The sequence below is a fragment of the Gasterosteus aculeatus genome, chromosome X, assembly GCF_964276395.1.
Source record: "Gasterosteus aculeatus chromosome X, fGasAcu3.hap1.1, whole genome shotgun sequence".
NCBI lineage: Eukaryota > Metazoa > Chordata > Actinopteri > Perciformes > Gasterosteidae > Gasterosteus > Gasterosteus aculeatus.
Genome location: NC_135698.1, coordinates 5,839,918 through 5,864,001, shown reverse-complemented (window position 1 = coordinate 5,864,001; position 24,084 = coordinate 5,839,918). Strand labels below are relative to the sequence as shown.

Below are 24,084 nucleotides of genomic sequence, written 5' to 3'. Positions count from 1 at the left end.
ATTGGAAAAAAACACACATGTTAACTAATCAAGTCCCCACAGTGCACCGTCCTGTGTACTAAAGCACATGTTTCCACTAAAAACATCTGAATAAAATGCATGAATTCATACATATTTATTAGCAAAAACAACAATTTGAATTGAATATCTCATATTTCTGGTTCCTCTAAGAGGAAAAGCTTAACCTTAAACAGAGAGAAAGGCAGACCACACAAACAGAAATAAGAAACGTCCAGGAAGAGTGAAATGCTTCTTTGGATCTCTAAATAAAACCTACGTATAAATAGTTGAAACAAAAATAGAGAAACAGAAAGAAAATGTTTGTGGTTTATGGTTTTCTTTTTTGCCTTAATGCCTGCATTAAGAGAATCGAGGGACAGAGTATTGACTAATACATGGGAAACCTAAATAATATTAGGTGTAGAAAGGGCGATAAATTGTGGTCATTTCTGATCCAAAAGTTCTGAATTTAGTAGATCTGTTGGGAAAGCGAGCTTGTTTGACCATTGATGGATCCATTTGTAGTACATAAATACCAATTAATTCATTAGATTTCTAAAAACACACAGTACTCACTGTATCTCAGGGGTATCTCACCTCTCGTTGTACTGGTTTATTACCAATGCTCCATCAGTTCCCACTGGTTCAAAGATAACTATGGCTTGAATTCATGTCATACAATGAATCCGGAGATGGTCAGTCGTGGAAACAAAACATCCACTCCACATGTAAATCTATACCATCTATCACTACACGTTCTAATGCCTTCCTCTTGTCTCTGCCTCACCTCACCGCCTCATTCCTGATCTTTATTGCCACTTCAAAAGCATTTAAGCTTCTCTCTAATGTTCTCTGAAAATATCTAATGAATAAAAGAAAGTGAATTCCTGGTTAGAGGTTATCTGAATGAAGTCTTATTTAGGATGAAATACCTGCATTGTTTTGTTGCTGTGCCTCAAGTTTAAAAATTTGTGTTTCTGTTAGGGAGCCGACGGGAAACATATCTGTTACAATTTTAACTTGCGACCTTTCTATTTCGTTCTCTTGCAATTTTAAAATGGTATTCTTGTGGTACCAAATTCATCATGGACTATTATCTTTTTAACTTTAATTTTACTATTATCCATCACGTATTATAAAATGTTGCCTCAACAAAATACTTAATACGTCAGTCAGGGAAAAGAAAAGCATGAATAATTAACCATTTTTCTTTGTTATAATAATTACACTGGAAAATAAAATGAGCCCCTAGTTGCGCAATACAAAAATAAAAGTGTTTGAGTCTATCCACATTCAATGTATTTATCCCAAGAAGTGCCTTTCCTTAAAAAAAGGCCATCAGAATAACATTCATACATAAAACACAAAATAATGAAAAACTCAAGCAACAAAAGTCCTACATTTCATTTTGTAATTTTCAACCTAGTTTGACATAAAAAGGCTACAGCTGCTACTACTAGTCCATAAGAAGCTGACAGATGACCATAAATGGATACAACAGAGGTGAGAAGTAATACAAAAAGTAAACATCATGACTTACACACAAACAACATGATAAGATAACAAAACATACTGTTTCATTGTGCTGTAACAGGACAGGGAATTGTATCTCAACTGTATTCAGGCTTTTACAGTCCTTCAATGATGAAGCATAACTGGGAGATTGATCGATCGATAGATGGATTCTGTATTGGAACTGTGGAACTGTATTGCATCGGTTACATGACTTGTACATGCCTTTACAATCTAAAGCCAAAAACATATTACAGTGGATTTCAATTCAAAATTGTTGGGGTTCATTTCTGTCTGAAATTCACTTCGGATCACAAGTGCACCCGAGTGACACCACCCGAGTGACACCACCCGAGTGACACCACCAGAGTGACACCACCCGGCTTCACACGTGGCCTCGGATCACACGTGGCCTCGGATCGCTGTGAAAAAAGTGCTCACCTGTCAACAGGCTGCACATTGGCAACAATGGAGGCCTGTTTGGTTTCACGCCCACAAAGAAAAGCCGTGAGGAGAATAAGTCTGATTGTATCACACGGTGCAAACCTCCCACCCGGGACTCAGCGTCGTTGAATTGACCCCTACGCCCGCCCCACAAAATCGTTTTCAGATTGCTTCCAGATGCAAAGACAGCAGAGTTTGTAGCAGTTTTCTTTGTTATCCGTCGGGCTTTGAGGTTGTTGCTACAGGAACCGTGGTTCTGCCGTCACGGGCCTCTCACCACAGAGAGCTTTCAAACGCGTTGTGAACTTTATAGTACAGTAAATACTAATTAACCCTAAAACTTGGTACAATAGTCTCTGGATGCCCACCTCGTATCTGCCCCCATGAATGTGACTCAGTTTAGCCTATTTTCATCCCTCTCCCCTTTCCAGCACGCACGCTTTGGTCTGAGAAAACAGCAGGTGTCAGGAAGAGTGCGCAGTGTAGTCGGCCCTGTTCTCAAAGCAAACGCTACTTTTCTTTTTGCCAATCAAACTGTCAACACCTCCCTTTTGATTCATGCTCTTGAACGTGACCCTCTCTCTTCTCTCTGCTCCCCCAAGCTTTTGTCTTTTCTCACCCGCCACCACCCGTCTCCCTCTATTTTGCAACATTTTATATCCATAGAAAATATACTTTTGGTATTTCAATCCAACCCTGTCAATTCATTTAAAAAAATTGCTACTTTATATGTCTGAAACTCATGTTCAAATGTATCCAACTTGTTTTGTTCACAAGTCCTTTGTGTATTTTTAACTGTTAATCCTTCTGTTTTAGTGCTTGGTTCACTTCTAATTCAATCAATACGCAAGTTTTTTTTTCTCCTACACTTAAACATAAAAAAATATTTGGTGAGTTAAAATGATGAACAATTTGTCAACAATTGACTCGTTATCAGTTGACTGTATTCAAAATGAAAGGACAGCCAGCCCTGTTTTTCTCCTCTTCCTCTTTTCACTACTTCGTCATCCTCTTCCTCCTCAGCGCATCTTGTGTTCCACGTCAGCGTCGGCCATGTTTGAGCCAGGGCTGGGGTCCTGCTGTCGTCTGCACTGGGGGGAGAGAGGTAGAAGGGTGAAAGAAGGAGGAGAGGAGAGGAGCGGAGAGGAGACGTCAGGAAGAGAACATTGTGAAAGAAAGGGATCAGAGACAAAGAGACAATACGTTAAGTACAGTTAACAGGTTTAGGACAGATGATAAAACTTGACTTGAACATTATGTTTAAATATCCATATAAGTGTTAGACACATAGTCAAACATATATTTTACATGTTGTTACAGTTGATTCATGTATCAATTGTTCCCAAGTTATTAAACCTTTATAGGAGCAGTTGACAAAATAAACATGTAATTATCACAACTCTATATTAGTGCTGATTACCAACTGCATATAAATTACTTACAAATAAAATCGTAGCTCAAACGTTATGGACCAAAATGTGAAAACAATTGTTATTAAGGAATCTACAACTATTAACAAAAAAAAGAAGTTGTAGTTCCAGAAACCGCCGCTAGGGGGGGGTCGGAGAACTCTATGATGGCTGTGTGCTCTCTCTACTGATGTTGATATTTTAGTCAAGGTGTGGGAGACAGACCGGCAGACAGACAGGCAGACAGACAGATAAACTGGCAGACACCGATAAGCAGACCCACTTTCACACCAAGGGGATCATTAGGTCATCATTAGGAGTCTTCAGTATGACAAGACCTTTAAATATATATTTCAGGACTGGGTGTGTCTGTGAGCCCGAGCTGCTCCCATTGTAAAAAAACAAAAACGGCTTTTTATGCAGAGCTGACAGAAATGTTGACACAGATAGTAAATGAGTTACTTAATTCGACTGGAATGTAGTTTGTGTCATCTCAATGACTCACCATGATAGCAACACACACACACACACACACAGATCCACACACACACACATGCAGTGTGTCATACTTCCATTTTGACTTCTAAAAGCCAGACTGACTCCACTCTCCTCTGGGAAGTTGTATCTTTATCAAAGCTGCTGCTTTCATATACACGTATAGATATAATTAGGATTTAATGTGGCGCCACAATGAAACAACTGCCTCCCATAGTATTGATCGGCATCAGACCCATGTACACAGTCTGGCAGTTATGGCAAATTTACAATTTACTAATTGTCATATTCATTTTAATGTGGGGTCTATGGGTTGGTAACTCCATCCATCTGTTGTCAAACCGCTTATCCTGCACACAGGGTTGCGGGGGGGCTGGAGTCCATCCCAGCCAACTTCGGGTGATAGGGTTGGTAACTGAGTTTCCTTATTTATGTTTTATTTCCTTTATCAATGTAGTCTTTGTTTTCTTGTTTATTTGTATATATGTCAAATTCCATGTATGCGTAAGTAAACAATTAATCATTTTCTTTTTACACCTATGTTTGAAATGTCAAAGCGTCTGCTGTGAGAAAGCAGCATTCCGCGTTGTGCTTCACTTCACATGTGTTCATTACGTGTGCTCAGCGGAAACAAAGGGAAATATAAACCAACCACATGAGCACCGGGTTATCTGTTTACAATTTACTAGTTGTTATCAGTTGTGCACGTTACTCCAGTGTTCGGAGTGATTTCAAATGCACTGCAGATTCCGTGAAGACACGCGGACACAGAGGGCTCTGTGCTGTTTCCACTCAGCACTGTTGCTGCTGTAGCATCGCGGCTGCATGGTCCTGGTCTTCGGGGAGGGGGGTCTTTGCTAATCATGAGGGCCGGAGAGCTTTCTGTATTGATCCATATGGAGATGGAAGCCTGCTGGGCCACGATAGGCTGCTTAACCACAACTCAATACTGGAGAAGAGTGTGTGTTTGTGTGTCAAGGGACAAACTTAGAGATTTGCTATAACTGCCAGACTGTGTACATGTGACTGTGCACAATTTGAATGTGTGTGTGTGTAAGTCAAAGCAGGGGGGTCTGATGCCGATCAATACTAATGATATATTAATGCTTTCAGTGCCAGCTCATCATTCACCACCAAATCTCATTCTGCTGAGCACTTGGAGAAGTGTGTGTGTGTGTGTGTGAGAGAGAGTGTGTGGTTCAAAAACACACTTCTTCCAGATCAATCCTTTCCCCATCCATCATCCTGTCAGGTACCTTCTGACCTTGACTGAGTGGAATTTCACTTGTTTTTGGATTAAAAATCTTGTATCTGCCTAAATGACGAGGCTTCAGGGACTGAAGAGGAAACAGCTTCATAATCTGTGAACACGCAGTAAATAAAAACGCTTCCCTGTTTTACCGTGTGAAACGTTCACAAGCCGAAGTTTAAAGAGGTTTCAAGCCTAATTTCAATTGATTATATAGCAAGCTGTCACCGAATATCTTAAAAATGACTTATAGCCTGTTTTACAGTGAGAAAGTTTTAGTTTAGGTTATTTTATGATGGTGAAAACGATTTGTGTCAATTTCATTCTAAATGTTACACATTGTATCCCAGCAGCTCCGCAAATTAAACTCAAATCGTACTTTTCAAAAATGTCATTATTTATGCACAAGGCAAGGATGATAAAAGCATGACTGCACCACAGAATAACTGTCTGCCGGCCCCTTTATCCCATAACTTCCTCTCTCTGCACTCTCCCATTCACACTTAGTTCATCGTGCCGCGCTTTTGCATTTCTGCTTCTCTGCCTGATCATATTATTGATTTATAGCAGCACAGATGAAAATCCAGGCTTTAAGTATAGGGGAAATCATTTAACTTTACAAATAAAATATAGCAGAGCAGCGCACTTATTCCTCTCGGAATGGATTAGCACAGTCTGATAATGGCTTTGGGGAATGCTTCTTTACAGCGAGTCGACCCACAAATGTGCTCCCTTTGCAGAAACAAGAATCACTTCTTTGGTGTTTTAATTTGCCTGCATTCATCAGAAAGGTCAGGGAGTGAACGAAAGGCAAGAGATTGGTTTGAGAAAAAGAGCACACGGAGGCAGTGAGAAAAACTAAATATGAACTTCTGTTAAGTTGAAGATATCATTGAGAAAAATAAAACAGTGTCTATGTTTTTGTTTTGCTGAATATGGTTTGTTAAAGAGGATTAGTTGGACTATAAACAGCAGCAGGTTAGCTGAGTGTAGCAAAAAAAACCAGGAAGCACTAAAAACAGGAAGTGGGGGGAAACAGCCGGCAATGAGACCAAAGCGTAACTGGCCACAGTCCCCATTTTTTATCAGTGCCAAATCTAAGTGTGTGTGTGTGTTTTAGGGGATAGTGATGCTATTTGTATTGATCCAGGAGGAGACGCAGGTTTTCGTTTTCCGCCCCGTTGCCTCAGGCAGGAAACATGAGATCAGTCAGATGAAAGACGACCTTCACTAAATGCCCCTCTCCCTTTTCTCCCCCCACTTTCCTTCTAACCGCTCGGTTTTCTTCACGGTCTTTTTCCTTTCTCTCTCTTTGTGCGGTCCGTGTGCTGCAAGCCTGTGGTAGGTGTTGCTGCTGCTGATGTTGATGATGTGTGTGTGTGTCATTTTACAAACTAGCTGTGAAATGGGTACAAACATCTTGCAGTTTCTCTCTCTTACGACCCACTAGAGTGGTCAGATATTATGGTCATGAAATTGGTTAGAAGTGGGTGCATACGGACAACCGGCAAAATGACAACAACAACATTCGTAACACTTTGTAAAAATAAAGTCAAAAAACGCTGCCTGTGCTCCCACACAGAAAGTAACAACATGAGTGCACATACATAGCAAACATTTGGACACACATAGTCGCAAACACAAACGCACACATACGCACACACAAACAGGGTGGCTTAGTGCATGACAGTGCGATAGATGGTAAGAAATGAAGTACACAGACCCTGTTCTTTTCTGCTGGCTGTCTGTGTGTCATCAGTCCCAGATTTTAGAAACCACAGGGTCCTAAAAAATAAACAATTTGAGGTTCACTTGTAACTTGTTCAACTTAGGAAGGATTGATCTCCCCAAAGCCTTGTTGGGAAAAGTAGTTGGTTTCCAGTTTGGGACAGTCACAATGTTGTATAGATTTGTGAATTTGAGAATAATTTAAAAACAGATCCTATAACAATTTAGTTGGCACAAAGTAAATCGACTACTTTCCAATCAGAGGCTTTTGGGAGACCTGAAAAGTTGTGTTTAGTCATTCAATAGCTCAATAAAATCAAATCAATTACCTGATTAGTTTTATTGTCAAACTGATCATGCACTGAACCTACGATTCAAACTGTAAAAAAAAGCTACAATAATAAAATAACAGATTGTAAAAGCACACAGCCACACGTCACACAACCCAAACCCACACAAGCGCTGGGCAAAGAGAAGGCAACTGGAAATTTGACTCTGCGAGTAGAAATACCTAATTATAGAAGAAATGCAGGACACGGTTGCGTTAAGACTAAATAAGAATGTAAAATTGTCCCGTAACTCATAATTTTACTTTGACATTCCTCATTCCAGAGATCCAGATCATAGCGTGCAAGCTAAATGTAGCTCGTTCTAAAACTGTGAATTTGTAAACCTTGAAGCTTATTTGCTAATTTCCAGTTGGGTCCAGCCTAGCAAAGCCAGCTGCTAAACTTAAGATTTCGCTTTGCACATTCTAAAGCAGCAGCACAAGAAGAGAAGTAAGAGCTTGAGTCTGACGTCGACATGAGCCCTCTTTGGCTGGATGAACGATGGATGAGCTTGAACGTTTGTGGTCTTTGCCTCCCGTTCTCAAACAGAAGACAGGATCACGTGGGAATGTCTTACAAATTATTATTATTATTATTATCTTCTTATCTACGGTGGTTACTAAACAATGTCAATTCTACACACTAGACTAGAGTCTGGATCCTACATATAGGCTGGCTGTGCATGGCTATGTCTTCTCCAGAGGAAGCACATCTGTCCTGTTACAGATAACCTGACCAGTAACATGGTCACTTTTTTTTGAAATGGCAGACCAACATCGACAAACACAAACTCCACCGTGTCAGGCCGCTCTCACCTCTAGATCCTCTCTGTGCGATCGGTCTCTGTCTTCAAAGTCTCGGGTTCTGCGCCGGGCCTCTTCAAACGCCGCCTGGGCCAAAGCGTCCTCCTGCTGCACACAGGCACACACATAGAGAGTGAGTGTCGTCTAAAAAAGGCAAACATAATACATCCCTCTGTTTGTGTATGTGTGTTGTGTTACCTGCGCCCGCTCCTCGTCGTACTCTAGGTATCCCATCCCATCCAGCCTCTGCAGGTCGATCCAGCCTCGCCACATCACACACACACCGTTCAAAATCATGGGAGCCTTCAGGTAGACCTGGTGGGAAAGAGAGGGGCTGTATTTCACATCCTGCAACGGTTTTTGAAATCATTCCGGGAAAAAAGACCTGATGAACTCTTCAGTAAATTTTGCAGTAAATTTTGCAATTTTGCAAAAATGTTGCAATTTTATAGTAAAGTTTGTAAACACTAAGGTGTAAGCAAAGAGCAAAAAGCTAAATAGGAAATGGTGAACACAATTCAAGAGGAGACTTTCTGTGTCCAATTTCTTTGGAAAAACACCCATGTGCATGTTCTGCACATGGGTGTTGAGCTTAGTGTGTTTCCATGAGTGTGTGTAGATACATGTTAGTCAGGTAGAAAAGTAATCATTGTATGGACTAAGTGGATAAATATACATGTGTGTATGTGTCCATCCATCCATCGTCAAACCGCTTATCCTGGTCGCGGGGGGGCTGGAGTCCATCCCAGCCAACTTCGGGCAATAGACAGGGTACACCCTGGATTGGTCACCAGCCAATCGCAGGGCTAACACAGAGACACACAACCATTCACACTCACATTCACACATCTACGGGCAATTTAAAGTCCCCAATTAACCTGATCCCCAGAGCATGTCTTTGGACCGTGGGAGGAAGCCTGAGTACCCAGAGAGAACCCACGCAGACACGGGGAGAACATGCAGACTCCACACAGAAAGGCCACTGGGCAGAATCGGACCCAGGAACTTCTTGCTGTGAGGCGACAGTGCTAACCACCACGCCACCGTGCCACCCTGTGTGTATGTGTGTAAATCTTAAATGACGATAACCAGCGGTTGTGACTTACTCGAGAGGTGTGTTCACACACTGGCAGACAGATATGACTTGTTTTATTTTGGCATAATACCACCTCAGTTCTCACAGGTGTTCAGTTTGACCCAATATAACAAATAAGCTACAAAAAACATCAGCAGGCTGAACAACAGTTCACAGTACATCTGTCTCCTTCGACGTGGTGTCTATCTGCCAGACGGCTTTAGCTAAAAGAATAGACTGGACTTTTTCCACTTGTCCAGAAACTGAATCCAAATACGGACCCCGTCTTACTGTAACAATGCTATAGGTAGCATTCAAACTCTGACGTATGAACTTCTCTTTCAGCTAAAGAATTTAATCAAAAGCCCGATAAAGCAGGTTACAGTAAATATAGGGTTCGCTTTCATTATTTTTATTCTCTTTTTCTCAGTTTTCTCCATTCCCACATATTTTATTTCTCCAGACTAGAAGACATACACAGTGAAACACAGACAGCCTGTGACACAGTTTGTTTCCCATGGTTTTAGGTTGTATTTTCATCTGAATAAACAAGTATTGAGGAATAAATGAGTAAAAGGCATAAACACTCAGAAGATGCACACATACGCACTGAATTTGTCTCTGTGAGAAAAGCTCCACGTTCCTGCATTTTTACACTGGCTATTTTTGGACAGACCCTCACAGGGACCTCTTTTACCACAGCTACCCACAATGCACCGGGGTTGCAGGGGAGGCTACGCTCTAACAGAATGTGTTTTTTTGTGTTTATTTGAGTGAATGTTTTTCTGTGTGACTATGTTAGGGAGAGAGAGAGAGAGAGAGAGAGAGAGAGAGAGAGAGAGAGAGAGAGAGAGAGAGAGAGAGAGAGAGAGATGGCTTCCACATCTGTGGGGCTGCGTGGTGCTTTTGAAAGAAAGCTTCATTTGGCTTGGTAATATGTGTGTGTGTGTGTCTGTGGGTGTGTGTGAGGGGAAAATATGTAGAAACGGCCCAACCACAGACTTCCTCTAAGAGAGAATCCCGCCAACCCCCACATCCATTTAGTCACACACACACACACACACACACATAAAGACAGGGGACCTCATACATTCATACACGGCAGCAGACTTTAGCACTTTAGTTTGGTAGAGCAGATCTTTCAGTCTTGCGAATCTTGTTGGAAAACTTGTTTTTTAATTTACCTGGATGCGATACAATTGATGAGTCAGCGACTGTGCGTTGTTGTATTTTGATATGATTTATTATGACAGTTATAAAGCTAATGGCCAATAGTTGCTATGCATATTACAACTTTAAATATTTGGTAATTAAATTTGCACATAAAAGAATATGCTAATCTTACAAAATGTGTATGTATGTATTGGCAAACTAATTTTGTTCAGCTTTGCTACAGCTAATTAAAACACATGGCGTGTCCTGAACTCGAGCGGATGTGCTGAATGCATTTTACTTCTACGTCTCAAGGTTGTTTTTGCCATTTCAAATCCAGCTTTATTTGCATCGCGTGCTGAACTGTTCTGGAGGCTCAAGGTGACCCTGTGAGCCTCTTTCTTTGCCTTGCTTAGATGATCTTACAGTCCGCTGCATATCATGTTTCTGAGACGTGATGCGCATATTACTTTACAGTACATACACTGTATTCATACAAGTACAATGTATGACGTGTTTTCAACCTCATCTGAAGTATTTATTTGTGTATTCAAGGCTTGAGGGTGTTTCAACACAGTATTTAATGTTTCTCTAAAACGCATTTTTGGCAGTTACAAGGTCGTCACCTGACAACAGCAATCAGCTGCAGCCTTGTGAATCGACGTACGGGGTTGTGTTCATCTGTGGCAGATGGTGTGTGACACAGATGTGGAGTGATGTGTTGGCATAGTGCATCTCAGTCAGGCTGGTGCCGACCATCTAGTCAGCACAACTGCCCACTGCCATACACACACACACACACACGCACACACATTAAAACCTGTGCCCACAAAGTTTGTGAACAAAATAAAAACCGTTGTTCTAAGCCTTGTGATTTGTGCAGTAATAATTGTGTATTTTAAAGCTCTAACGACTTTCTGGAACTGTGTGTCCGTGTGTGTATGTGCGCGTTATTCACACAATAATCTTTTGTGTGTGTCTGAGTCAGCTCTCTTTCTTTCTGTGTTCCTGCCTCACAGTAGAAAATAGAAAGTTGAAGGAGAGAAAACAGCACGAGGAGGCAGAACGACATGAGGCACGCGAGTGCACATCACATAAATCCTTCCTGAGTACCAGACACACACACAAATACACGCTCACACACACACACACAGCGCCTCTTTCACAGTCCACAATAAACACGTAGTAACTGAAAGAGAAGATAGAAAAGAGGTAATCATGAAAGAGTTGGAAGACACACACGCACACACAGATACATTTTTAATTTAGACAGCACAAGGGAGTCATTGAAGATGTTTGGAGATTCCTTGTCTAACATGCACAGAACATACAAGTAAAAGTCTTGTTTTTCATGTTAAGGGTGGCTGACGAATGAAATCATTCAAATGTCTACTGAGGAAAAGTGATTCAGAAATATTAATGAGAGACCAATATACACATTAACAGCAACAGCAATATACACATTAACAGCAAAAAAGAGAGAGCGAGGGAAAGAGGCAATGAGAGAGAGCGTTGAAACCTGTGTGTGTGTGTGTGTGTGTGTGTGTGTGTGTGTGTGTGTGTGTGTGTGTGTGTGTGTCAGACAATAGGTCAGTAAACGTTAGGCTGTATTCAGCGTGGGATTAAGAACAGAAGGTAAGTAACGTGCTTTATCTTAACCGGCTGCTGTCCCACCTGACACACACACACACACAAAAACGCACATTATTTCATTGAACAAGCTGAACATTGAACTGAACAAAAAAAGACACCAAAAGACCATCTAAATAGTCACATGTGTCAGACAAAGAAGCACCAGTTGACTAAATTTAACTGAATATATAGTGCAAAAGCATCATTTTGCTACATGTTTATTGCACAAGTGATCAGGATGATTGTACAAAATACCAAGACTTGTAAAAGCCTTGTTCGCACAAAAAGGAATCTTAACTGGTTGAAGGGATATACGTGTAGATCTCTCCAGACTCTTACACAAGTTCAGAAACCCCCCCGGAGGCAGACTGCCTCTGTCAGATACTTTTTTTACTGTTTTGCACAGAAAAACAGCAACATCAAACCGATGAAGTCATGGATCATGGAAAGTCATGGAAGTCAAAATGCGCATGACAGTCAGATTTGCCTCAACAACAACCAAACATGTATTGGCCATTCTGTCCTCTTTCTGCACCAAGTGAACTAAAGACAAACTGGTTAAGAGAAAAGCCTCTAATTTGTCAGTTCCATCAGTCAGTTCTGGTATCACGTTTGGATTTAAAATACTAAAAACCTTTGTTAGGTCGTAAGTTCTCTATTGCAAAGCAATCGTTCACCGGCTGACTAGCAGTTTGGATTTAGGTTACGAGTCTCTCACTGCCTGTAGACTCATCATGTGCATCACTGCCACGTAAATTCCTCTCTTGGTGTAGGGCCCAAAACCACTGTTTGTTGCTATGGACTGGCATGGAAATGTCATGCAAATCCACAAACAGGCGGCAGATAAAGTTACTAAACTAGACAAAGGAAGAGAGGGAGAGAGAGAGAGAGAGAGAGAGAGAGAGAGAGAGACATACAGAGATAGTTAAAATATTACAATGCAGGTTTAACTAGAATTTCAACAGAATTCGAAATATTAAAAAACAACCATGTCTTCTGTTCCTTTTGATTAAGACAGAATTAATCATCATCACTTGTGTGTCCTGTGCATCTAGTAAACATTGACTTTAACTAAAACTACCATTATAAGTATCGTGCTTTACTTGCCTGGGGTGAATGTTGAAGGTAAACAAAGTTAATCAAACGTGTCAACATTGAAAGTTCTGCAAACAAACTCAATATTTTTACTTCTGTTCAGCAGAAGGTTTCCCTTTGTGATCTCAATCAATAGTCCGCGTTGTGTTAAGGAGAAAAGGAGCGGGTCTTCCACTCATGAGTAAACACCTGGACGATACAGACACACAAGTTCACACAACCATAGAAGTCCAGGTGAGTGGTGTTGTGCACACTGAAGTACGCAGCTCAGCAGATTGCTTCTGGAAGAGGCTACGAATAGAGAAATGGAGCTGACACACACACGCTGAATTTCACACCAGACTGACTCGTCTCTCTGCGCAGTTTTCTATCAAAACTCTGCATCTCTGTTTTACCTCACGTACACAAAAAGCCACACACACAGTTTTTGTCGGGCTCCACCTTGTTCGCTCAGACACAAAGACACGATTCCAGCACAGAGCACTGAAACGCGCATGTAAAGAGACGGGAGACCGTCTGTGCCTGTGTTTCCGTGCATTGTGTGTGGTCACTGATCTAAGGCCTGGAGCAGGAAATATGAAACCCTGTGGGAGAAGACACCGATGGTACTGTGTGTGTGTGTGTGTGTGTGTGTGTGTGCGTTTGTGTGTGTGCGTGTGGGAAAAGGGGAGAATGTTTATGCTGCGATATGACTATGACTGTCTATGTGGATCTATAGAGAAAGCTTTGGAATTAAACAAGCTTCATCAAAGTGCACTGAACAGTCACTATCGACGTGAAACAAGTGAAACAAAACTCTGCACACGCACGCACACAAAGCACACAAACAGACGCGAAACACTCGGACTGTCAAATGCAGAGTGGCAGAAGCAGAGGGAACCAATTAGTGGTGTGGCTTCGATGATGTCACTGGCAAGTCACGCACCGGTGGCACAGCTTCCGCTCAAAGGGAAACAACACCACACACAGCGCACACGCACACAGACACACTATGTGACACAGGAGAATCCTGGATGATTATAGGGCAACAGAGGTTTCAGATAAGACGTGAATTTAGAGGGTGTGTGTGAGAGAGAAATCTTTGTCACCTGGAAGAACTTTGGATGTTTATGTCTTTTTAGGCTGTTGGAGGATCTGAACAGTCATGATAATCTGCTGTAGTCTGTAAACCAGAACATGTTGCACTTATAACGCTGTACAATCCGGCTCTAGCATTGATTGCATTGAAAGCGCTCACCTTCTACAAACACTCGTACTGCACAACTGATTACATACTGTGAGGCTCAACATTTTTTAGAACTGGTTGTATTACGGAACTTCTTCAGATAGCCAGATGGAGGAGCTATGCATTTATAATTAAACTGGTATACATTTTTACTTATTTAGAAACGATTTTCGGTCCATTACTGGCCCCAAAACAGTACAACTAAAATCGTAAGTCCCTTCCAGGTGTGCAGCACTGCAAAGGTACAATACAATATTTACAGGACTGACCTGTCCTGAACCTGTGTTCATAGTTGCCAATTGGTCAAATAGCATCAGCAGAGTGCGGATCTTCTAGCAACCACCTCCCTACCGTTTGGGTCACCACAACCATGAGGGTCCTTGAGCAAGCAGCCAGAACAGGGCACCCAATATATCAAACCGTCAGACACAGAGGTGCACTCACTCACTCACAGACGCAGGTGTGCACACACACACACACACACACACACACCAAATCAAACGCTGTAAATGCATACACAGGAAATAGTTTACAAATGAAAACCGCCCTATAAATGTGTTTCCTTCTGGGGTTTTGAGTTTGAGAGCTTCTCCGTCACAGCCGTCCCTCCATCGTGGAAGACACTCGTCTGCTGCTTATTCCGACCCCCACAAGCAAGAACCTCTGTCCTCCCTTACAGCCTCTTTTCACTATTTTCTCTCACTGTTTATATGATATGTTATGCATTGATGTGCATGTGAGGTCAGCATTTAGGAGTATAGTGCACACTGCACACACACACACACTGCAAATCAAGAAATAACCTTCAACAACGAAACGTGAGGAACTTGTTTGGTTTCAACCTCTTCAAAAGTCACATTCTCAAATACGACTATGTAGTGTGTCTCATTCACTGAGCTAAAGGATACAGCTGCCCACATATACTGTTTAAGTGTGACACCTTCTGTGCAGCAGGTCAACTGGTGGAGTACAAGAAGGAAAGAAAGACCAGTATCTGATTTACATGAAGGGCAGAATCAGCAGGGCAGGTTGTTCACACAAAGGAAACCACAAATAAAAATCTTTGGATGAATAGCAATGGCTGAATGAATTAGGTAAATGTTCGACATTGTGAAAAAATTCAAATGGGCCGTTGATTGCGCAAACTCCAAAGCTTTTGCCGAGGTGTCAAAACGAAGGACTACAAGCCATATACATGTTAAAGGGAAATGCATCTCACGTTAAATCCCGTGTTTGGATACAGCTACAACACTTAAGCGATCCAAAAAGAGCAAACTACTCACTGCTTGTGAGCAAGTCAGCAGGTAATGCTAAAATAAACGGGTCCACAGCTGGCTCCCATTAGCCTGCACGTCTACGCACGCTACACAATATGCCGTCGCCATGTGTAACCTGGCTGTGCTTTTGGTTTGGGACCGTCTGTGGTTGCAGAGGAAGGCGGGAGAGAGGGAGGAATGGAAGGGGGGAGGAGAGGAGGATGAACGGTGGGAACAAGGATTTACGGCTTTTTTTTAAAAACACATAAAGAACAGAACGAGGGAGGGAGGGGGGGGGGGGGGGGGCGGCATGGATGTTGATGTAAAAAAATTATACAAGAATAGTAACAGGAAAAGAAGGGAATGTGAATAACGGGGGCCAAAACAGTGACTTGGTGCCACAGTCATGAACTATTCTTCCATTTCTTCGGCCCTATTCACCATAAATAACAGATTTGATCATTATTTCTACCCCAGTATTCACATTTACGTTAAATATTACTCCATATTGTTTTTACTCATTAATATCTTTGTTTGTTAGTTTGATAGAGAAATATGTCGGTAATCAAATACATTACTGGAAAAAAGAACTGTTACGTATGTTTCTTTTTTTCAGGCTCTACTGGACATTGTAAAAAACATAACTTTAAAAAAAAAAACTGCTTCAAAAGAAATACCAAGCGTTAGACGTGTTAGTGTGTGTAGTTTAGCTGTGGAAGTAATTAAGAGGAGAAGTTGCAACGTGCACAACATCTCTGCCCCGGCCTGACAGTTGTATTCTACAGGGAGGTCCGGCAGCATCGGAGGGCAGGCTGTGTGTGTCTGTGACTTTGTGTGTTTGTGTGTAAGAAATGAATGCTGGATTCTCGGTACAGAGGAAAGTAGCAGAAAATGAACCCTCGGAAGACAATTAAAGGCTCTGTATTGAGTAGTTGTCCTCTTTCTTCTTTTCAGTGCACATTGCACAAGCGGAGTAAGAATGAATATTGCATTAAAGTTAAGGCTGAAACCTTTAACTTGTTTTGCTTTTGTTGGAGCTACATGAAACAATTATTTTAGATCTGGGTTAACTTATTGTGAGTGACTGCCAGCATATCGCGACGTGTTTTGAATATGGGCGAATAGAGCAGACTGTCAGCACATTGATCCTGATGCTCAGACGTGTGCGTGCGCTGGATTTCAGTTCTACAGAACCACTGCAACACTGCTTTACATTGAAGACTCCAAGCCTCATTAAAACTTCATGGATCTGTGAGCACCGTCGACAAAGAGTAAGGTGTCGTCTTACACACACACACACACACAACCCAACACTCTCCATCTCTCCTGCACACATGCATGCAGCCAGTTTCTTCTTTGTCTGACACACACCACATAAAAAATCTCTCCTGCAAAATGGCATGAACACAAACACGCACACACACACACACACACAGCTCCCAGACATCAGGGCACTTGTGTTAAATAATTAACAGTGTGAGATTAGTCTGTCAGCCCTGGGTCATGGAGGTCCATCGATTTCCCAGGATGCATTTTTAATGAGCCGCCACACGACATTCATCTCAGCTGGCCAGTGTCCGTGAAGGAGCTTCTGACACATACGCACAACAACATCCGGGGGAGACAATTAACATCCACTCAACAGCAGCAGGAGCGTGCACTGTACAGCTGATGTCCCCTTGATAACGGCAGTAGACTAACATTGTGTGAGCTCTACAAGTTGTTTAACTTTGATAATTGAGCAACAAACATATGAATTCTTTCAAAGGTCGTTGCCTTAAAGAAGGTATTTATACGCGTTCGATGTCCACGTACGGAAACAGGACAATGAAACTCAACATGGACGTCATGAAATCAGGTGATGTTTTTTTTGTCATTTTCATTTCATAAAATAAAACAGGAACTGGAAGCAAAAGAGCAGACATTTGTGTTTCTCAAAAAGTTTCATAATGTGATGCTGGTTAAAAAAGTCAGATGAATCAAGCTCAGATGACCGAAGCAGGAGATAGAAGTTGTTTTTGTTGTAAAAAATTGTTTTTCACCTACAACAAGAAGTCGCTTGGTAGGATTAAGATGCATTTTGGAAACACTTAATGAGAAAGACAAAAACAAATCTCAATCTCGCAACTCAATTCATGTCCCGTTATCAACAGGTGAAGAGCAGCAACGACAATGCACAGCATGTGTGTGTGTGTGTGTGTGTGTGTGTCTTGTCCTACCTTTCCCGTCTCTCTCTCAAAGTCGACATACTCCCTTGCAGGAAGCTGCCGCTGATCTCCATGCAGGTTGGCGGGGAAGAACTGGAGGGAGAGGTTGGTTCCTGTGGCTACAAAGGCCTGCGGAGGGACAGAGAACAAAACCTCCATTGAGGGATTTCTGACTGTGAGAGACCAACGGTCATTAAAATCGTTGATGCTCAGTGTTAGCTGATGTATCAGCAAACACCTGCAAATCCAGCCGAGGCCAAGCACATACCAGGTCCAAAGTACATTATTTGTTTTTGGTTTTCCAACAAATATTTGTGTCTCCTAAAGCTGCTTCGCCTGCCTATTGTTAATTTCTACTCTCGCTGTTTCATTCTGAAAAGGTTTGACTACATAAGCGTGTTAATGGCAAACAAGGTGCTCACAGTTTTCCTGCACTGGCATGTTTGATGATGAGGGACATTCAAATATAGAAAATGTATCAATCAATGGACTGAAAGCTAAAAGCATCGTGTAGAGCTGCGGTTTACTGGTTTATTTGGTAGTATTTATGAAAGGTCAAATGACACACCATTGATTTGACATGTCAAAGTCAGTTTGACTGTCATGAGGAACTTATTAAGGGAGGAGGCTATACATTTATTGGAGATTTCAAATCCATAACAGAAAACTGTTGCAGACATTGGTGCGACGGACCGATTTGCAACAGATCGATAAAAAAACAACTTATAAAAGTACTTTTAACAGGGCCTTTCTGATACAATAAATACCCCTCACAGTATCCCACATTTTGAGCAAAATTAAAAGACTTCTCGCAGAGGTTTAAAAAGCAAAATATCAGAATAATTTAATTATCTCATTTTGATAGACTGTTTTTTGTTATTTCTGTATTTCCGTCTTTGTCGTTTTCTGCTTTGTCTGTTTCTGACCACTGGCCTGCTCCCCCCGCGCACATAATCACATCACACTGTAAAGCTTTCCTGCTTTTTTGATTTCTGTATAATGGCTTCATGCTCTAGTGGGAGGCATTACTATAAAGATAAACACACACAGACACACAAATTCATGCACACACGCATAGAGAAACACAAATAAAATAAAAAATCATGCATTTCAACGTTGCATTCATAAAGCAATTAATTATGGCACGGCAGAAAAATCAGTCAAAAAATGCATATCTTAGTGTGTGTGTGTGTGTGTGTGTCGTATATTGTGTTTGTGGAGACAGATCAATACTAATGGCATGAGGGCTGCGACTGCGCTGGGAGCATATGAATTATGCACACTGTAAAATCGGAGAAAACCAAATGAAAGAAAAGAAGGAAATAACAACAGGGAGTGGAAGAAAAGGAGGAGAAAGCTGAAAATAAGTAAGTGTACACACACACACACAGAAAGAAGCTCTCTCATTACACACGTGGATATATACACACACACACACACACACACAGAAACGCAAGCTCAACGAAAACCCAAGTCATCAATTCTGCAGTATTTGAAGTATTGGATTACAACCATCTGACTCTCATTTGCTGCCTACTACTGCTGGAGCAAGAAAAAAGGGGAGGACAGGCAGAGAGAGGATGGAGGGAAACTAGGAGACAAAGGAGGGGGGGAAAGAGAGGGAGGCAGCGAGAAACGAGGGAAATGAGAGAAAGGAAGAGAAATGAGGGTGAATAGGGCGACGGGAGTAAAGGCAGCCTGGTAGTTATTCAGTCTAAAGTCAGACTAAGACAAAGACGGGGAGGAACGACAGTGAGGCGACGAACAGAGCAAAGGACATGAATTAACAGGAGGTGAACAAACAGAGAGAAACATCAGGGCAGCATGAAAATCAATTTGTAATCCTGAACAGTTAAGAGCCGCCCTGTGATGCACACACGTGTGTGTGTGTGTGTGTGTGTGTGTGTGTGTGTGTGTGTGTGTGTGTGTGTGTGTTATTTAGGAGATAGATCAGTAACACACAGCGCAGCTTTCAAATTGCATTTTTACGTGACATGTATTGTAAATCATGGGGAAGGGACATAATGTAATTACAGTATCTAAACATGCAAAATATATAACATTTAATAGTGAAAAAAATCTACTACCTTTAAAAAAGAATAAAACCATGTGAAATCAAAATATTTAGACATTTAGAAAACTCCAGCTTAATATAAAACATATGTACGGTGAAAGGTGTCTTTGATTTTACCTTTTAACAGGCGTTTGAGGATTTACTAAAATGAAAGTCACCAGTAAGAGAATCACCAACATGACTACACTTTGACATGTTATGAGTGGAGTGAAAGCACTGTTTGTAGATCAAATAAAATTACTCTGCCTGGAATCATTTTCTTTTGTCTTTTCCAAAAACATATTTATTTACGTATACCTAATGCTTCTCCATTATTGAAAAAGAAATCCTATTTAACTAAAAGGTCTATTCTCACTTCCTGTTGAATACTGATGTCACATGAGCAGCAGAAAAACTTTCCCTCTTCAGCAGGTGAGAGTAAAGAATAAAACAGCATTCTAGGGTCAGAATCTTCTCATGCGTCATTCTGCACAATTAAAGGTCAAACATCTCTGTACAAATACGACACCTGACTGGAGACGGACAGTAAACACAACAAAATGATTCATTCTATCCTAACAAATTGGGCGCAGTTTATTTGCTCTGTGCTCTGTTCCGTCTGTTAAAAAGTGATCCTGCGCCGCACGTTTGAGTGTCATCGTGTCAGGTCGTTCGCGGCAGCCATGGAAATAGCAGGGGGTCTTTAGCGGCGTCTGCCTCATGGATAAATCAGCGACATGATGTCACAGCTGCTGGGAAACCATTAAAACTGTGGCCATCAATTCTCACAGAAGAGGCTTATAAATACAGTGAGGACAGACGGACGGACACATCATGTGGCGCTAAAAGATGGTGATACTAAATGAAGCCCCCCCTCCCGAACACAGCAGAAGTTGCCTTATGGTATTTTGCTGTCAATTCACTTTGTGTGAGGATAATGGTTAAATAATTAGTTAAAGAAGAAGTGATTATATAGCGAGAAAATGAAAATCCTTTGACTTTTGAAGTTTTAAACAGGCGACCACAAATGCTGCATGCACTAGTTTTCTTTTGAGAAAATAAAATATGTCACATGGGTTCAGAGGCTTTGCTGGAGGAAACATAAGAGTAGTTTGTTGTCTTTGCAGAGGACATTTGTCTCCCGACTGTATGGACTAGATTACGTTTAAAAAAAACTTATAATGGGCATAAATATCATGCACTGTTATAGCGTTAAGTAAAGCACTTAATATATTAAAATACACCTAAAATGAGGAGTAGTAATCCAGTATTAGAAAAATACAATTCCAACAGAGATAACTTTTATACTTGAAGTAGTTTTGAATCTACTGGATGATATTTTACGTACGTCAAAAAATGTGCGTTTGAGAACGGACACCAATGAACAACAACCCGCATGAATGAAAACACGGTGAGCAGGAATCTCTCTCTTTGTGTGGGACTGCACAGACTTTTCTGTCCCCCGTCCCGCTTCCCACACATGGAGATGGTGTTCCTCTTTCCCATCGGCTCTAGTTTTCAAAGGCCAACCCGCTGGACCAGGGACATTTTTCTAAAAACCTGGCTGTGAAGAGAGCAGAAAGGGCTGCAGGTGGACGTCAATCCAACTGAGGTGTTGTCGAGTGCAGGTGAACGCTACGGCCAACGGGGGAAATGCCCCATTGACTTCGATTTATTATGGTGTCACAACGCACACACACGGGCAGCAGAAAGGCTTTACGACAGGAACATGTTCTTTGCCCTACTTGTCTTTATATATTTGACTTGTAGATGTCTGATGCGGTGCAACGCAACAAACTCTACATATAAATCAACTGTTGAAAAAATGAATTTTGAAAAACTCCAATTCAAATTCCAATGTGACATATTGTGTTCTGAGACTGAACAGTCCAAAACTCCATAGATGCTTTAAATCATGCCGGAAAAGAAATGGCACATACACATTGACTTCACTTCCAAAACTCGTTGATTAGTTCTATGTTGCTCGGGATGAAACATTTTACTAACTCGACTTTAGTATTGATATAGTGCTAAATTGCATCACTGTGTAACGTCAGGTGTTTGTATCGTCCCATTCACTCGCTGCATGTTGACTTCATTCACTACATGTTGACTGTATATACCAAAATTAGACATGTTAGCTGCTATTTACTTTAGCTGAGCATTTATAGGCCCTAAATTGCAGCCCTAAGAGTGTTGCAAACGTAAACTGCCTGTGTGATAACAAGCGCTGATGCGCTTCGACCAAACAAAGCCCGGATAATGATCATGATGATGCAGAATTCAGAGGGAAGAAGCCGTGAGCCGGTAAGCGCAGTTAAACCCGGTGGTTCTGCATGTCTGATACAACGTCTACTTCGCTGTGCGAGGACACGTCAAAACACACAGAGTGTCTATCTGCAATGTGCTGCTGCACAACATGAACTGATTTCAGCGCTTCCTTGATAACAGTTCATGTGTCTCATAAAATGGAGTCAGCTTTGACACCAATGCACAATACTGTAAAGGATTTTGAAGTTTGTTTAATTTGATTGGATAAATGGACAAATAGGTGTACAGACAGACAGAGAGATGGATTAGCACAACACATAAAGGAGACTCAAGTAAGACAAATAAATAATTCAGTTTTGCACTCACTATTTCTGACCGTCCGTCCCTGCAAGCGTTCTGGAAGCGAGCTTGTCTCTCCTCATGGGGCCGGTCCCTGAACCCAGTATATTTAATCTACAATGAACAGAAAACACCAACCGGGAATACCGAGATCATGAACTCATATCATCAATAACAACCTGCTCGGTGCTGGTTTGGGAGAGAAAACACTCCCAACAGGGCTGTTTGACGCTGAATGCTCATCAGGAGGCTGATATCAGATAATAAGACATGGGAATTCAGCTTTAAGGAAAAATGCACATTCTTTGTGTTTTATCATCATAATCCTAAAGAGTTATACGAATAAGAATAACTGAATGGATAGGGCAGAGTAAGAGGTATGAGAACATACACATCTCAAAGGTATTTGTATTCATACATTTGTATGGGGCAACTTCACTCCATAAAGTAGCTTGAAACGAGTGGACTCGTCGCGCTTTTGTCCTCTTCTCGTTTCCGTCTAACAGAAGGACCCAAACACTCACCTCGCACTCTCTGCTCAACTTGCGGAAAAACTCCTCGTTCTCAAACTTGCTCCTCTGTTCCGGGACGACCCGCGGCATCTTCACCCACTCGTTCCGGATTCTTTCACTTTCCCTTCGTATTCGTCTTTTTTTCTTTTTATAAATATTTATCCCGCACAGTCAAACTTAAAGTGCCGTCCGTCCCTCTCTGGTTCACTCACTTCTCTTCCGTGTATAAGCTGTTTCTTTCTCTTCTTCTATGCGGAGCGACGAGCTCTCTGCTGCTGGTCTCTGGCTTTGCTCTTATTAGTATTATTATTATTATTGTTATTATGGTGATGATGATGGACCGCGCTCCGAGTCGTCTCCGGCTCCAAATGGCTCTTACTGAGTGACCCACCTCGGAAGATAAAGCGCAGTTTGTCCGTGTCTCTCTCTCTCTCTCTCTCTCTCTCTCTCTCTCTCTCTCTCTCTCTCTCTCTCTCTCTCTCTCTCTCTCTCTCTGTCTCTCTCTCGCTGTCTCTCTCTCTCTCTACCTGTAACTTTGAAGGGCTCCTCCCGGTGGCCCTGCCGATTATTTAAGCCGACGTAGGTGTATTCATATAACAGCATTACTATACAGGCTGAATATATATAACTTATTTGAACATTTTAATCACAGTCATGAATAATAAGACACGGATGTGTTCGCCCTGGTGGCCACAGCTTTGTTCGGTAAAATAATTACATGTTAATGGTTTAACGCTCCTCAAAACGCCTTAATCGTACTGATAACACGTAAATAGCCATGGAATTAAATTAAAAAAAATTATCATCAGCATGAAGCAACATATAAGGCAGTAGCACACACAACCATAACTATTATGTGTGTAATGTATTTTCGATTTCTGTAGCTTGGCAGCTGAAACAGCTTTAAGTTACGGCACTTTCTCCGGGTCCTTGAAGGCATCAGCGGTCTACTTCCTGGCTCCGTCGAGTCGCTCTTGTGACTGTACGTCCAAAATAACGCCCCATTCACAATAATAATACTACTACACACGCTACCGGGCTGCCACTGCGCATGCGTTCGACTTGGACCGCAGAAGCTTTATAGGATCCTTATGTGAGCTCAACCAGGGAGGGAGAGACTGATCAAATAAACGCTACCATGATGTCTGTAAATGTTTGGAAGATGTAGCCCACATTATGTTAAGTAGAAGAAAAGTGTTTTGTGAGTCCATCAGGGCTTGTGGAAAACACAAGCAAAACACAAGTGTTCAATGCAGAAAGTGGCTTCTCACAGAGTCTGTGGTATGGATACTATTTTT

At 41.6% G+C, this 24,084-nt stretch overlaps 1 protein-coding gene across 5 annotated transcripts; it reads right to left on the bottom strand.

The window, feature by feature from the left end:
• Positions 1-100: 100 nt before the first annotated feature.
• LOC120809821 (core-binding factor subunit beta) lies at positions 101-23,768 on the bottom strand. 5 transcript variants are annotated; one of them, XM_040163922.2, is made up of 7 exons: positions 22,799-23,321; positions 22,302-22,388; positions 17,624-17,740; positions 8,168-8,284; positions 7,982-8,077; positions 6,833-6,894; positions 101-3,042 (listed from the first exon to the last, which is right to left on the bottom strand). In XM_040163922.2, exons 1-6 carry the CDS (start codon positions 22,874-22,876, stop codon positions 6,865-6,867), a joined length of 525 nt encoding a protein of 174 aa, XP_040019856.1. In that variant the 5' UTR covers positions 22,877-23,321; the 3' UTR covers positions 101-3,042; positions 6,833-6,864. The 5 variants fall into 5 exon arrangements, with proteins under 5 accessions (XP_040019856.1, XP_040019857.1, XP_040019855.1 ...); XM_040163923.2 differs by having other exon boundaries at positions 101-3,047; positions 22,799-23,310; XM_040163921.2 differs by lacking the exon at positions 6,833-6,894 and having other exon boundaries at positions 22,799-23,768.
• Between the last annotated feature and the right edge of the window lie 316 nt (positions 23,769-24,084).